This window comes from Dicentrarchus labrax, unplaced genomic scaffold, assembly GCF_905237075.1.
Source record: "Dicentrarchus labrax unplaced genomic scaffold, dlabrax2021, whole genome shotgun sequence".
Taxonomy (NCBI): domain Eukaryota; kingdom Metazoa; phylum Chordata; class Actinopteri; family Moronidae; genus Dicentrarchus; species Dicentrarchus labrax.
The window spans coordinates 3,732,795-3,750,003 of NW_026136710.1; the positions used below are offsets into that span (position 1 = coordinate 3,732,795).

Genomic DNA, 17,209 nt, shown 5'->3' on the forward strand with positions numbered 1-17,209 from the left:
ACATGTCACATTCACTAAAACAATCCCATTCCCACACTAATGGTACAGTATTTAAGTAATTAAAATGCCTCCAACTTGACCTGCAACATTAAAATCCTGCTTACATGTCGATATATAGTAATAATTATATAGTGTATATATGTCAGATTTTGGATACAGGATTTTCACTTGTATTTAAGTATTTTGTTTTTCATTGTGGTGTTGGTACTTTTACTTAAATAAATACTGTGAGCAGTAGTGGAAGAAGTATTTAAATTAGAACTACTTTTAACTACTTTTTGGTAGTTTAATCTACAGCAATTCATCAAATTATATAAGATCTTTATATGTTCATATGTGAAGTGTTTCTGTCCTGTGAGAACCACATCTCTAAAAAGTCAACTTTTGATGAGCTTTTTCAACAAATTGTCCTACTTATCCAAGAGGGTTTTTAAATAGTTTGTTTACTTTCTTTTTTTAATTTTACTTTATTTCTTTAGCTTTAGAAGTAGCATAATTTCTTCAACCCATAAAGGAACTTTTCTTCCTTTAGTTTATCACAAACATTCAAAATCAACACATTTGCACAAAAACTGTAATAAAGCTGTAAAGTACAATATTTCCCTCTGAGATGTAGTGGAGTAGAAGTATAAAGTTACATAAAATGCTTGAGTAAATGTACTTACTGGCATATATGCCACCTCTGTCTGCGGGCACTAGGGCCGCACGGACACCGAGCCTCCTGCCGGTCCGAGCGGAGAAAGTTGAGTTTAAGGGCCGACAGCTTAACTAACTGTCCTCCAGTCTTTACCTGTGGGACACCAAGTATCTCGGCAGCTATTAACACACTTATTATCAGATACTTTATTTCATGTGTCTGCTCAGTGTAAACAGTACACGTTTATATTCCACATTATTCTGATTTCATATTGAAGGACGTCGTGGCTTAAAGACATGAGTGGACTGTCAACAGAGGAAAGTGCTTTATTTCCCAATGGACCACTAAAGGTAGGAGCTGCTGCTTCGTGTTTACAGTGGAAAACTGCAACAAAGGCGACTTGTTAAACTTAAATACATATATTATTTTAATAATTCATGTTCGCAGTCATCAGGTTAACACACCTACACAGACAAACTACACACTTCTTACCTGTAACTTCAAATATAGGCCTATATCTAGAGCTTAATGCAAGCAACGTTGTCCACCATTACCTCTACATATACCCATACATATAGACAACATAAATATATATATATATATGCTGCTGTTATGTTGTCTTTAACTGCTATTAAACCCTAATTACTGAAGATATAAATAATAATTTGGCTCTTTAGACTGAAAGATACTTAAAGAAAAGCAAAAACTAACGCTCTATAACTCTAGAAAAAGCACATTGGGAGTTGGTTTAATAAAAAATAAGCAGGTCTATGTGCAATTTTTAAACATTATTGTTGTTATAGCTTCTGGATTGTGCAGTTGTGGTTTGCCAGCTGGCTGCAAACTTAAATCTGGATGTTTAAAGAATGATGTGGGAATAATATGATGGTGAACTGAGGACAATGTACTTATATCTGACTGTACAGCTCAGGCTGGATATGCTGGTTTTATGAGGTGCTGGTGAGCTTTAATCTGAGCACCAGTTGAACATGTGTGAGGCCTGCCACCAGGGGGCTGTCTGCAGCTCAACACGACATATTTAATTATTTAATTCTGCTTGCACACAATATACTCACCAGCACAAATACCCATAGGCAATAGTTTATACTTAAAGGTGAAGGTGAAACAAGTATTTATGTAATTTACTTAACTAAAAGCAGCAAAAATACTTTATTATAAGTAACATTCCTGCATTGACAAGGTCTCTAAGCAAAAGTAAGTAAAGTACTCACTACAGAAGAATAGGCTTGTCAGTGTTACACTATTATATTATTGGAGTATTATTATGTGTGCTCAGCTTTTACTGTTGTAGCTGGTCGAGGTGGAGCGGATTTTAACTGTTTTACATACAACTGAGGACTAATACATTATAATGACTCATATTTTAAAAGCACATCATATGTCCTGTATTCAAAATATTATTTTTTAAAGTATCTATAGATGTAAAAAGTACAATATTTCCATCAGAAATGTAATGGAGAAGTATAAAGTAGCACAAAATGACCATACTTAAGTAGTTAAGTGCCTCAGATTTGTATTTAAGTACAGTACTTGAATGTACTTAGTTCCTTTCTTATTCTAATTATTATCTATTCTAATAATTGTCTTTTAACAGCAGCTCCTTTTGTGGCTTTTTCCTCTTTCGCTTTGTACACTGGAGTCATAGAAAGTGTTGGAACTACTTTCCCCAAAAGTCAATAAATCAGCACTTTGTATGATTATGTGGTCCATGTGGCTAAACTGTGGATGAAGTGATTCTGAGTCTTTTCAGTGTCACTCACTGAAATCATATGCTTCACTAAAATCCCAACCTGGACAGTCGCCACTGGGCCTGCTCTCACATGCAGTGTTAAAGTACTTCTCTTTACTTGTTTCAGGGTAGAAAACATTGTATAATAATCTTGTGTATACTCCAATATAAACTTTAATGTACTGACAGAGGAACTGGGTCTATACTGAGAGGTATGATCCAGTGTTCTCTGTGACGTAGAGGAGATATTTAACAGCTCTAAAGTTAGGTACTAGATCATTCAAGTACGGCTTTATGATAATGGATGCTTTCTAAAGGGTTTAGACGTATTAAATAATGTACAACTGGTTAATAACCTTTTTTAACAATTTAAAAACATTTATGACTGCATATTTAATGTTCAATCAAACACATTTAAACTGGCATTAACAGAGGTTTTGCAGCAGAAACAGGCTGTAAACACAACACATTTAAAGCTTTTTAAGTTGCTGTGTAGTGTAGTGTAGTGCTAATTACACATCCAGCAGATACAGAGCAACATTAGCATTCCTTTAGAGTTGTATTTCTGGCCAACTGATAAACACCTGAGGGAAATATTTGGCTCTTAAATGATCCGCCAGCTAGTTTCTAACTGTGTGTATGTGCCGTTTGGTGCTGGGCAGGTAGTGTACATTGGGTTCTTCAGAGCTTTTAGCTGCCTGCTGTGGATGAAAACAACATTGTGAGAGCGCTGAGACCAAAACAGTAAAGTTGTGGGCTGTGAATGAGTTTAAAACAGCGAGCTGAAATATGCTAACGCACTCTGTAGAGCTGAACTGCAGAGTCAAGAGATTATTCTCTTGTGAGTTCGTCCCTGCAAGTGACCGCTTTTCACATTCCTGTCATGTGATCAATGTTGATAGAAAAATATTGACTATATCGGTTTTGAATAGAAAAGAAAAAGCTGGAGCAATGGTGAAGCCAAATGGTGGCCAGCAACCACCCCAGACTGTGGCCTGGCCACACTATTGGCCACCACACACAGCACTGTGAAGCCTATCTATCTGAGGTTTCATAAACACAACGGCTCATGAACGGGGTCATCATTTAGCAGTTGCCTGAGTGAATGAAGGAAATGAAATGACGACTACTTGGCCTTCAAGTTCCCACAGAGGAGAAATCTGTGCTTTTGTTTTTTTTTTTCTGTGCTGATGTCTCGCTCTTATGACTGCAACGCCAAAGGTCAGATGTCAGAGGTCAGGCTGAATCATCATGTGATCCTCCACAACAAAACACGCTCTGACTGCTGCACACTTTTTGGCAAAACAAATAAAATCATATCTGAGTATCTTTATCAATGAGCTCAAAGAGGAGGTGGTTTTTCATCAAGCCTCCATTACTCTGATAGCATTATGTCTAATTCAGCATAGTGAGGCTTTAAAATGACCCCTGGAGTCAGGGGCATTGCCTCTGGGGAGATTAGAGGGTCGTGATGGAGAGATGGAAGTGATATAATGTCAGTGTGGTGTAGAGAGAGACACACACACGCTGAGAGAGAGACAGAGAGAGAGGGGGATGGACTGTGGTCAATCACCGGCAAGCAGAATAACCAAAGTAGAGAGACAGAGGAGGTTTCACAGAGCCAGTTACTCTCCAATCTCCAGTCTTTTTTTCTGTGCTGAGATATTTAGATGACCCTGTTCCATACCGTGTTTGACAGGAGATCAAGCTGATAGGTGTTGTTACCACTGGCGTAGTGGGTTTATCCACATCTTTGAAAGGAGGCTGATATATTTTCAGGTCATCTCTATAGATCCATGAGAGGAAACAAGGTACTGAGAGTTTACCCTCCTCTGTATTTACCACTACACCCCTTGTTACATATGCATGAGTTTGCCTTTGTATTAACGATGAGAGGAACAGATTACAGGTAAATGCAAGCAGGGCTGCCACTAACGATTATTTCGATTATCTAACAATCGTTCAGGCATTTTTTGATAAATCAGTTAATCGTTTAATCTGTGAAATGACAAAAAATTCCCAGAGCCTAAAGCGGCATGTCTAAAACACAAAGATATTTAATTTTCAATGATAAATGACAAAGAACGAAAAATTGTCACATTTTGAACCAACCACTTTTAAGGCTTCTTTTGCAGTAATTATGACATTTTTGTTGTTGTTTATTTTTTACTTTATTTACTTTTTATTATATTGTATTTGCCTGTTGCTGTCACTGTCCACTCTTTTTGTTTCTGTTCCTTTTGTTTTTACAATGTGTAACTACATACAGTATATGTTTACTCCTTGAAGCGTCATAGTTTTTGGTAATGATCATTCTATTATTGATTCATTGTTGAAGTTATTTTTAAAAATGCCAACATTTCTCTGCTTCCAGCTGCTCACTTGTGAGGATTGTGTACTTGTCTTTGTCATATTTGATAGGTAGTTGAATATCTTTGAGTGTTGGACTGTTGGTCAGACAGAACAAGCTATTTGAAGACATCGACTTGGGGTTGGGGAAGTTGTTATGGGCATTTGGACATTGTAAACACCTCTGGTACACAATATAATAAATTCAAATTCTCTGCTCGTGTTGGATCTGTTCAATTTCTTACAACTTGCTGACACTTTATAGAACGGACCTATATCGTTCTCTATCGATATATCAAGAAAATAACCGACAGATAAATCTATATTAAAAAGAATCCATTCATCAGCTGCAGCTCTTGTCATGTTTATACAACCTTGGAGCTGATGTCTGCTTTCATAACTGCACCGCCAAAGGTCAGATGTCAGAGGTCAGCCTGATCCTCCACAACAAAACACACACTGACTGCTGCACACTTTTGACAAAACAGATAAGATTATATCTAAGTATCTTTATCAATGAGCTCAAAGAGGAGGTGGTTTTTCATCAAGCCTCCATTACTCTGATAGCATTATGTCTAATTCATCATAGTGAGGCTTTAAATGACCCCTGGAGTCAGGGACATTGCCTCTGGGGAGATTAGAGGGTCGTGATGGAGAGATGGAAGTGATATAATGTCAGTGTGGTGTAGAGAGAGAGAGAGAGAGAGAGAGAGAGAGAGAGAGACACACACACACACAGAGAGAGAGAGAGAGAGAGAGAGAGAGAGAGAGAGAGGGATGGACCGTGGCCAATCATCTGCAAGCAGAATAACTAAAGTAGAGACACAGAGGAGATTTCATAGACCCAGTTACTCTCCACAGGCCTAAAATGCGAGCATGTCACAGAGGATGAGCGGAGATACAGAGCCGGATATGAAGAGAGAGGTGATAAACAGCCGCCAGGTGGTTTAGTCCATTTATTAATCTTATTCATTAGTTCGGGTCATTTCATAGATGCGCTAGCGGGTGGTACAGGCCATCAGCAAGGTTTACACTGCAGCCTGAAACACCTTTTCGTCCTCAATATGATATCGAAATCCAAGATCCTGCAATAGCGGAGGCTGAGGAGGAACCGGATTCACGGGACGCGTGAATTAAACAATCACCAACACCTCACGTTTCCCACCACCCCACCCCCTCCTCCTTCATGTGCTCAAACGGAGGTGTGTGGAGGAGAGAGCGATTTGAGCCCGCAGCCGATGCCCGGAGAAAACAGCAGCCTGTGTGCAGGCAGCTGTGGACGACAGGAAGGTGGTACCCAAGTGTCGGTGTTTATTATCCGGGATCCGAGTCCGGAGGCGCGTCGGCCGAGGCATGGGCTGCGCTCCCAGTATCCACGTCTCTCAGAGCGGGGTGATCTACTGCCGAGACTCAGACGAATCCAACTCCCCCCACCAGACCACCACCATCTCTCAGGGCACCGCGGCCACGCTGCACGGGCTCTTCATCAAGACCGACGCGGCTGAGACCATCCCCTCCGTCATCACCTACCAGAACCGGCACTCGCGCAACAACTCGTACCGGGATCGCAAGGAGAACAGCGGAGGACACATCCGCATCGAGGCCGAGACGCAGACCAGCCACACCAGCGTCAAGGTACGGTGCAGAGGGAGGGTGGGGGGCAGGCACAGCATCATCACCGGGGTCGTGAGTGGGGAAACCGCACGTGAGGAGGCCCATTGGTTTGTTTGTTTGTTACCGGAGGAGGCCCGAGCCTTCTGATCGGCTGCTTTAATTACACACCTCCAGTTGATCCAGTCTCCTGTCAGTCAGTGGCTTCAGCAGCCCCTGCCCGCACACAGCCATCAGTGCGCCCACAGTGAGGACACTTTCATGGTGTACATATAATGAGACAGCGGTGGCTTTAGTGAAAGAGCTGGTACATGCTGTGCTTCTCGCATTGTTTCAAGATTTATTCCCCAAAGGTGCATGTGATAAATGACAGATGGGCTCACAGAATGTATTCATAAAAATGCTATTAAGTCATAGACCTGACTTTTTTGACTGTCAGCAACACAACACATGCATGTCCAGTTGTACCTTTGCAGGATTCTGCCATTTCTTTCTCTAAAGAGGTCACTTTACTGTTTATACCACACTGTACTGTAGGTGTGAGCAGATATAAGGACACTGAACAATCCTAACGTCTCATATGAAGACTTTTTATATTATAACATCTGTGTTTTACTATATTGTCATTCAGTATCTGTTTATACAGCAGCCTCTACTTATGGGCCCTCACAGGAACAGTTGTGAACAAATATATGAATATCTGCTGACAACTACATTATACTGTGTAATAAATCATGTATTATATGTTTATATAAATGCTAAACAGGGGCTGTTACAGTAAAAATGAACTTACATGTGTTGCTGAAGTTTTGACCTCCTCATTTATTTCCCTTCTCTATGCAATGTGGAAGCACTGTAGGTATTTCATCAGGCTGTATAGTCTAAAATGTGTGCTTTAACAAAAGCTTTGTTTTCAGACTTGTGTTTATTATAGCCCTGCAGCTCCAGGCAAAGTCTCCCAGAAACAGAAAACAGTGTCAAATGAGCAAAAATGTGCATCCAATTGGTTAGTCCTTAAGCAGAAAAGCACTGCCTCAGAGTGCCAAAGGTCAAAGAATCATCTGAGGTTTGACAACTTGTGTTCATCCCTTAAATCCGCTTAACCCCACTGGACAATTTATGGCCCTGGCAGCTCCTCTGTTACACCGTAGCAAAATAAGGAACTATTATTGTGCTTTCATATGGCAACCCGAGGTTTGCTTCGAGGCTAAAACTTAACAAACAGGGAGGCATTGTCTGATTTAGCATGGGAGGCACCTTACATAATCATCTATTAATGTAAAAAACAAGTTAGTTATTTAGTAGCTCATCACATTCATCATGGGAGAGGCTGCATGTAAAACAATTTAACTAAATTAATAAATATAATATGAAGAAAAAATGCATCTCAAGGTCTTCCTCAGTGGATGAAGTGAGCTATCTGCACGACAAAGAAAAGCTCATAAGAAGACCTTGAGTAAGGAAAAGGTCAAGAATGAACTTTCACACACAAAAATCGTTTTTATTAAACAGCTCAATACATCAACACGGGAGATGATCTTAACTTATAAAACCAAATAAATAGGTATTAATAAGTTGGTGTAAAAACAGACTGTCCTGTTCTGCAGTTTTAATTCAGTGTTCGGGGAATCAGACCCTCGGTATAAAGATCATAAACTTGTGGAGTTGTGTACATGTCTTGTCATGAGGGAGCATGTGAACAGATACTTCTTCGTATTTATGATCGAACCCCAGAGGATATAGCTGTGTTTTGTTAAGAAGTTGTGTAGCAGATGATCGTGTCATCAGACCCTCAGAATAGATTAACCCGTTCAGGCCTGAATAGGATGTGAACTATTTTTACAAAATAAAAAAGTCTGTGATTATAACCTTCGTTTTATACAATTAGATTTTGGTAAACTTTTAAGAAACTGGCATTTTTTGACATTTGTGGTTGTTTTTTTTCTTGATTATAATTCTTTTTTCAGGCTTTGTAGAGGCTCTACCACTCCCATGCTGGCTCTTTATTTCTCACATTTCATTAATTTTTGGCATATTGTCTCCTTTGGTCCTTATATGGAAGAGAATTGGCACAATGCGAGTCCTCGGACTGAATCAAAATATTTGGTCACCCTAACAGGATGCTTTTCATCAGCAGCTGAAATCATAGAACAAGTTGCAGCTTAATAATATTTAGATCTAGCAATTTAATACTTTTATAGATTTGTGTCATTAGTTTAGAGTGGCACAGATTGTGTGTGTGTGTGTGTGTGTGTGTGTGTGTGTGTGTGTGTGTGTGTGTGTGTGTGCTGGTTTGTCAGCTGTTCCTTCCCTCAGTTCCCCTCCATCTCTGAGGACTGAGAGAGGATCAATGATACCATTTATTATTAAAACCATCTGCCTTTCCCTGCAGGATCTTGATAGTCTGCCATGGTGTTGATCACGCTCCCATGTGTGTTTGTGTGCGTGCGTGCGTATGTGTGCGCATGTTTATATACACAAGTCATTTGTTTACCCCTCTGGTCAGTACGGCAGGGGTGTGAACAGTCGCATGTGAGGGAGCTGATGCTGGTGGCCTGTACAGTTATCCCTCCAGGGCCTCTCACACAGTCACTGACTTATAAGAACATACGGATAGGAGCATGAATTAGCACTCTCTCTGCATTGTCACTCGTTACCACCTCATGTTTAGACGCACAAAAGTTCAGAGATCGTTAAACAATACAGGTTCTGTGCTTCTGTGGAAAAAAACGTACAAAACTAATCCTAATGAATACAGGTCTTCTAACCTGATGATGGCTTTTCAGAAAGCGTCTTTATTTGTTTAGTTTTGCAAACAAGTTGTTGAGAAAAGAAATAGAATGATAACACAAAGAATCAAGAACCAGACACATTCATTAATCCAAATCTGGTTGGAGAGGCAGGCTAGATGAATAACTTTGCAGACCTTACAGGTTCAGTGTGTAAAATTTCTTCTATCTTCTGGTACAAATAGAATTATATTCTAATTATAATATTCATAAGTATGTTTTCATTAGTGTATAATCACCTGAAAATAAGAACCATTGTGTTTTTGTTACTTTAGAAAGAGCTGTTTTTATCTACAGAGGGAGCCGGTCTTACATGGTGTCTACAGTACAGTTTCTACATTAGCCCGGAACAGACAAACCAAACACTAGCTGTAGATCGGGCCTTTCCACGGCCACCATAGTTTCTCTCACTAACATGGTAGTGGAAGGAAAGGGATACTAACATGATGAATGCCTGGAGAAAAACATACATTTTAAAGGGTAAAGATGGGATCTGATTTTAGATCTATTAGTCCTTGTTGCAATCAGCTCTCCAGGTTTTAATTTTGGTTTATACATTACAGTTACTGTATGTACACTGTACACTGAGTGCAGCCTGTATCCTTCCTGATGTCTCAAAGACAAGACCAGAGCAGCAGTCATCACATTCTCTCAAACATTCACACTATACAGTAATTCATATTGTTGATCTTAACCAGTGTTCGGCTTGTTACTATAAAAATTTAATTTATTACTCATTACTCATTTCAGAAAGTACTATTACTTTACTTATTACTCCCTGCCAACAGTAATTGGTTGCACTACTAGTTATATTACTTTTCTGATACTCCCCACAAAATTGGTAATTGTGTCCTGTCTCCCAAAATTCAGACTTATGAGAATTAAAATACAGTTGTGTTTGTTAAAATTAAAATAATGGGAATATTTTCAGCTAGTGAATGTAAGTGTTTCCTCTTCCAAACTAGTTTCCTCCACAATGACAAAAATGAATGGAAGGATGTGATTGGTTTGTTGGATATCGAATTAGTAGGGAGGTGACCACAAAAGTAATTTTGTAATCCATTTGTTTGTTGTTGTTTTTTTGTTTATGTCAAAAACTTTCCAAAATGACTAAATTTGTATCTGTTGTTGTGTGGACAGGGAGAAAGCTTTTGGAAAACATTAGCATATATCTTCTTACACACAGTTGTTGACTGTTAAGCTGTAATGTGAGGAAAGACAACTTTGTGTTGCTTCTAGCCCTCTTTTTTGAGCATCTTTTTGTATTTATTTATTTTTTATTTATTTAAACGCCAGCAATGAGCACCCTTTAAATGCCAGTGTCAAAAAATCCACAATCCTGTCTGGTCAGAGGTGGATGGGGCCTTCCCCTCAACCTAACAAGACACACCTGAACTGCTAAGAGGCCTAGCTCAGGCCACGCTCAGTCCTTTGTGTGCTGGAGCATGCTTCGGAGTCTTTCCATTTAATGCTATTGTTTGTTATTTCAGATTTATTTCAGGCTCTTTAACCAGAACTAGCTGTTAAATATAATTTCTTAAAGAGATAAATATCTCAGTACTGTAGCTCAGGAATAACAGTTGCCCGTTTTACTTTTATTTTTGCGATTGAGCATACACTCCTGTTGTTTTAATCTTTCCGATGCAGCCTTCTTAGTGTGGACAGTCTGAGCTTGGACATAAGAGGGGGTGTGTGAGAGCAGGAATGTCATCCAGGCTGTGAAGTGGAAAATAGTTTGAATGCTGGACTGGGACAACTGTTTACATGCAAAGAAGTTCCTGTAGGTGTGTGTTTACATGCATGTTATCTTACTGGAGCATAGTCTGAATTTTTATTATGCACATCGTCACGTTTCCATGCTCTTTTTTGGTAGTTTTGAAATCTAGTACATAAGAATGGGCAGTACCAGGGATGGTGGCATTTAGGAGCATGATCTTGGGGGTATTCCAAACCCCGGGACTAACACCCGAAATCAAATTGCATAAATAAATATTTAAAGAGTCAGGCACAGTTGTATTCATCAGGACTGGCCTGGATGCCCATTCAAAAAGGAGTCATAAGTGAGTTAAAGTATCTTTCTCAATAATACTTTTTTATTTTCCATGCCAGTGGGCAAGAGGAATAAAATCAACGACTCAAACACACTGTTTCACAATTTTATTTGGAATAAAGACTATAGCCAATACTAGCCTTAAAGGACCAGTGTGTAAGATTTAGTGGCATCTAGCAGTGAAATTGCAGATCGCAACCAGTTGAAATCCATTCCCCTTCGGAGTGTGTAAGAAACAGTGGGTGCAAAACTTGCCAAAAACACCAGTGTTTGTGCGTTCTGGGCTACTGTATCAACATGGTGGCCTCTGTAGAAGAGGATCCGCTCCCTCTGTAGATTAAAAACAGCAAATTTTAAGGTAACAAAAACACAACAATTCTTTACTTTGAATGTATGGTTCTCTTGTCTGTGGGACTAACTTCAAGCAGAGAGGGTCAATCACTGTTGATGGATTACAATGTAAACGTAATAACTGCACATCATGTAATAAAACAGAGTATAAACTATATATATATACATATATATATTCAACTACTGTTGCTGTGTACAATAATGGCCTCTACAGTGTGCTATTATTGGTAGCATCACATCAGATTTGAAGGTTGCAGCCAGGAAGCCTGCTCACATGACAGAGATAACCCACGTCAAAATATCACTTGATCAGTGTGAGCTTATCTTGACTTTATACTGTGGAAAGAAGTCTAAAAGAAGATAACTGTACCGACAGAGTCTGACCTCAAGTCCATCTAGGCACTACAGAAGGCCACCTGCACTGCAGATAAGTTGAGGCCTTGTTGCAAGGTCTGCGATTCACGTAAAAACACAGAGGTGTGCTGTTAACAATGATGAGTAACATAATACGCTGACAGCCGAATGCTTGGTATTTACCTGGCAATATACAAAATATATCAAATAGCTTTTCACTGTGGTGCAGATACGGAAGAAAGCGACATAATGCGTAGGATGAAAAGACTTAGCCCTGCGCTGAAGGCCACAATAACGTCATACTGTATCATTTCTGATTTCCAAACAGTCTGTTGAGTTTCAAAGCAAGAGCCACACACAAGGTCATGTCTAGATGAGAGGTACACCCCTCTTCGTCACTTACCCAAAATGATTAGGCATTGGCCTGTAAGTGTAAACAATCCTTTTTGTTCTCCAGCCATAATGTAAACTAACTTGTCATCTTTATAATCTAACATCATTGTATACAGTGAAAACGCCTTCAAAAGGATACATTAAACATACCGTAACTTTGTTACGTTTATTGCATTGCAAGAATAAACTGCTCTATTAAATGTGCAATGAAATGGTGGAGCAGGCCTGCACAATGAAAGCAGTGTTTAATCTGTATCATAACAATGTGTACTGTATATGCAATGGCATGATGAACCTGGGCCCCAGTATGCAATTAAGGGTTTATTTATACAGCACCTTTCAAAGCCAACGTTACAAGTGCTTCACAAAAACAAAGAAAATAGAATTGGCTGAGATGACTCCAAGAGGAAGGCGGCTTTATAAAGTTAGCAAATAGTTGAAGATCTAAGTCAGCAGTTTTGAAACTGTGAGGTTGCAGAGGAAGAGATGGGAGGCATCATCTGCTTGAGATGAAAGGGACAGGTGCATGCTGGTGTTCTGAAAATGACAGGAAGTTAAATATTGTAGTTTGGTTGTTGATTTTCAGTCCACTTTACAACAGGGTTAACCGTTGCAGTGGTTGTGGCACACCAAGAATGCCGGATTCATTTCAGAAGTGGCGTGTGTAGTGGTAGATAGACTGGAGAATTCAGATGAACAAGTAGCCTACCAGTTCATGTAAAAACAAAGCCAGCTGAGTTTGCGTTGCATCCAATTAGTCTGGTTCCTGGCTTCAAATGAGACTAAATGTTAAACACAATTTCTCTTTACTGTCCCTAAATATAAAATTCTGTTTTGCCCCAGCATGTGGGCTGACGCTAACAGCTAGCTACATTAGGCGTGAAATGTGCTAACACCAAGTTCAACAGGCTATCCTGCAAAATAAACAGTAAAGCAACATAAAAATGATGGGTTCCAGCTTTGATTCAAGTTTGGGGTCAGTATTGATCCATTCTTGAGCTTCAGTTTGGTTCACTGGCCTTTGTCTGTAAAACAAATTCTCCTAGTTGAGAGGCTACAACTGTCAAATGTTTGGCATGTTTGAAAAAGAATTACTAAAACGATTAAACAGTTATCAAAGTAGTCAATTTTCTGTTGACTGACTAACTCGATGAATGTACAGCATATTACCAGGCTTTATCGCAGAGGGTATGGTTGAAGTTTCAGTTTAGTTATGTAACACTTTCGGTAGGCATAGCAAAAAGACTTCCTGCCGATATCGGTTCCAGATCAGAAGATCTTTACAGGTTTGTGTTTGGAGGGCAGTTTCTATAATGTCGTCATAAAATTTGATGATTGGTTCATTTTAAACATTTTGTGCTGCACTAGGCGCAGAGCATATTAGGCATATTGAGCAAACTACAGTTTTGTGGCCTGTGTAAAGAGTATATCCTTGAACAGGAGAGGCTGTATGGAATTGAATGTGCTGAAGAAGCCAAAGGATACTGTGCGTCTATCTAAGATACTTTGTTTACAATGTTGCGCTGTCACAGTCTTGTGGACCTCACATGTCTCGGAGTACAAAGAGATTCTTGGACGTCTGAGCAGGAATCACTTTGAAGTTGATGTCAGCGATGTTGCTGAGGTCTAACGGAGCAAAGAAATTAGGTCAATCAAGTAAGAGATGACCCAAGGGAGTGCTGAACCAAGACATCCACCAAGTTAGCAGGACAAGGAGCATCTGGTGGTTCTGCATCCAAGGCAAAAGACTGGTGAGATAAAAAGACTGGGGGGACTGAATCATTGTTGAGTGCTTCCGTGATGACAAGAAACACAAACTACAAAGATATCAGAAGGGTCGAGGGTTGGCTCCATGAGAAAATGAGTAATTCTGTTTTATTTGAAACCGACACAGCCAGATGTGAAACAGAACAGGAAGGAAGGCGGTAGAAATGGGAACAGCTCAGCAATCAAATGCGGAGGGAACAATTTGGAGAGAGATCAGTCCGTGGAGGTAGAAGATGATGGAGGAAGTGTTGGGTGAAGTTGTCATAGGACACCATCTAGTCTCAAAGCAGGTGACAAAGCCCTCATGGAAATACAGGAAGGGGAAGGGGAAGGTGAAGGGAGATTTAGGATAGAGTACACAGACAAGAGTAAAAATGAATGGTAGAAGCAAGATGAATGGATGGATGGATGTGGAGGAGAAAGGCTGGACGCTTGCTTGTACACTTGATTCACCGGGATTCAGACAACTAAGAGGCAGATGAGGAAAGACAGGAAAGAGGACAGAAATAAATATTCAGATACTCAGAGAGATAGAAATTAAATGTCAAAGTCTGTAGACAGTTGGAGGAAAGACACGAGTGAAGAGAATAAAAAAAGAGAAGAAAGTAGCGCTCAACCACAGAGAAAGACCTTTGGTATTTTCATGGTGAGAATATAAAGTACAGCAAAGACATGATTTTGAGATAAGTTGATATCTTTTTTTATTAGCAGTAATTCTGAACCAATGAGAATATAGAGTACTTCATTAATGCCAATGGTACATTTCAGTCACACAGCATACTGCAAGGACACTCAATGAGGTGGATAAGCAATAAAACGATATAGTGAGCTATTTTAGAAATACAACTACCGTGGTGGTCTGGCTCAAATTTAAAGGAATCTTTTGTAATCTTACAGAGGGGGGGCCTAAGAGCTTTGTAAGTGTTTTAAGGGTGTAGACTAAAACCACAAAAAGGAAATGTAATAACAAAGAATCACTATTCACCTTCGGTTTTATGGTTATGGTCATGTAGCAGTAAAGGTGGCTGGGGATGTTGATATTGTAACTGATCCTTTGTCCTCATTTTTATTTCCATTGAGAAGGGTGAGCTCATGTTGGTTGTGTGGTGGGTTCTATAAATAGTCATAGTATCAGTGAGGACAATAGATATTTGTGTTTACATGTAAAAGACGTGACATACACCAACAGGTCCTCATGGGTATCTGTTTGGTGGTGGGTGTATTTAAAGTTCTTCTTCGTGTTCCTACAGTTGGATGTCTGAGCTTCACTGTGCAGAATGATGCATGTGCAGAGTTTGACACTAGAAGGATGTTTTCACATTCATCTGCTGAAAGTGGAAATTGATTTTAAGGGGCGGGGCCTACGAGCATGATTTGTGACATCACAAATAGTTTGGAGGTCGGACCTGGTCCAGTATGCAACTTGTACAGTGTGATCAGTGCACATACACTGAGAAAGTAGGATACATCTTGTGTCCAGCAGGAAATAATAGAAATAAACATTTGCATATTTAAAGATTCTGATATTTTACATGAGGTGGAACGAGTAAATGTCTTTTTAAGGATTTTAATGTGGAAATTATACTTTATTTGTTGAGAAAACATATCAGACACACATAGTTGATCCAAGTAGTTTGTTTAATACATGTCTAGAGGGGATCGCTTAAATTTTCTTTTACATGGTGTAACTAGGCCTGACCTCTCAATAAAAAGGGCATATTATACATGTCGATATATCTTACTTACTACCAGTGTCTAACTGACACACAGAGACTAAATTGGAGAAACTCTCAAATAATACAGATTAATCTATCATTATTGATGCTTTGCTGTGCTAAAAAAAACCAATATGAAACATATTGCAGAATGATTGTTTTATCATCATTATTATTTTTATACCATTACTATGTTAACTGCATCAGTAAAATGTGTGCCAATGTTAAAAAAAAATGTTATTCAAATGAGTCGTCACTCACAATCATCCAAGCCAGAGGCAGCATAATTGTCGATATGAAGCCCCACCAGACCTGTTCTGCATACAAATGTGAAAAGATAGATATATACAGAATTCATTTGTAGAACATGTATGGCAGTTTTAGACAACACTCTAGATATTTGTGCTCTGGAAGTCGGTGAGTAATGCTTCTGAAGATGTTATCTAAAAAGTTATGTTATTATATTATCAGTGGTTACTGGCAGTTTTTTATGCTGGAACAGATATTCATTCCTTTAAAATTACATTGTATTTCCATGACTAGACACACAAGATGTAGACAAAATAACAAAAACACTACTGTACATTAAAAATGACCTAAATCACCATCACTGCCAAACTAAACTATACTCTATATGTCTGTCATGGTGAGTGCAGTGCAGTTTGTGTTTTCCATATTATTGTATTTTCTCAGAAAATACAAATTCCTATTATTGTACCGCTGTATTAGTTTGTTAATGCCTGAAGCAACATAGATGCATGTTACCCAAGATTAGGCTATTTCTTCAAGCGTGGTACCCAAAAGCTCTTGATGACGTTAGTGGTTTGTGGTGGCTAGTTCAGACTAGATGTGGCTTCAAGTATGTCCACCTTTAAGCCTAATTACCACTGACAAATAATACTGATGTGTGGTTGAGTCACCACCACTTGTCTGCCTCTCTGCTGTAGTCATACAGTGGCTTCTGAATGACTGAGTAGAGTTTGTGCGTGGCATGCATTATTTTGGAGCTCGTGCCTCTGCTAGAATTAACCAAAATCCCCCTCCTCCCTCTTTCTTTATCTCTCCTCTCTATTTTTGTGGACACCTCATAGATATTTTTCTTCATCTGGAAAGAAACCTTAATCTGGAACATTCCCCTGTGGGTCATGAGTGTGTGTGTTTATGAACAAAAACCACATATTCTAACAAAGACCTTGCAATGAGGAAAAATGACTCACCAACACAGAATTTGATAAAAAAAATAACTGGATACCTGATGGTTGATTCCCAGGCATGACACACGGAGCTAATGTTGTGTCTACTGAGTATGATAATGTATGATATGGTGCAACGCTGATTCATTGTGTGCTTGAAGTGTGGTGTAAGCATGTGTGTGCATGCATCTGCTCAGAGGATGCACATGTAGCTGACTTGCTTATTCACTCCAGAATGACGCATGGGGTT

General features: G+C 39.4%; 1 protein-coding gene across 2 annotated transcripts in view; it reads left to right on the forward strand.

Annotated features, from left to right (window-relative positions):
• Positions 1-429: 429 nt before the first annotated feature.
• pde8b (phosphodiesterase 8B) overlaps positions 430-17,209 on the forward strand; it is a 50,643-nt gene continuing 33,863 nt past the window's right edge. The window contains exon 1 of one of the 2 annotated variants that reach the window (XM_051413063.1): positions 430-987. In XM_051413063.1, coding sequence (XP_051269023.1) covers positions 934-987 — 54 coding nt within the window. In that variant the 5' untranslated portion in view covers positions 430-933. Of the gene's footprint in view, positions 988-5,479; positions 6,372-17,209 lie in introns of those variants that run through there. The other variant, XM_051413062.1, reaches the window with a different exon arrangement.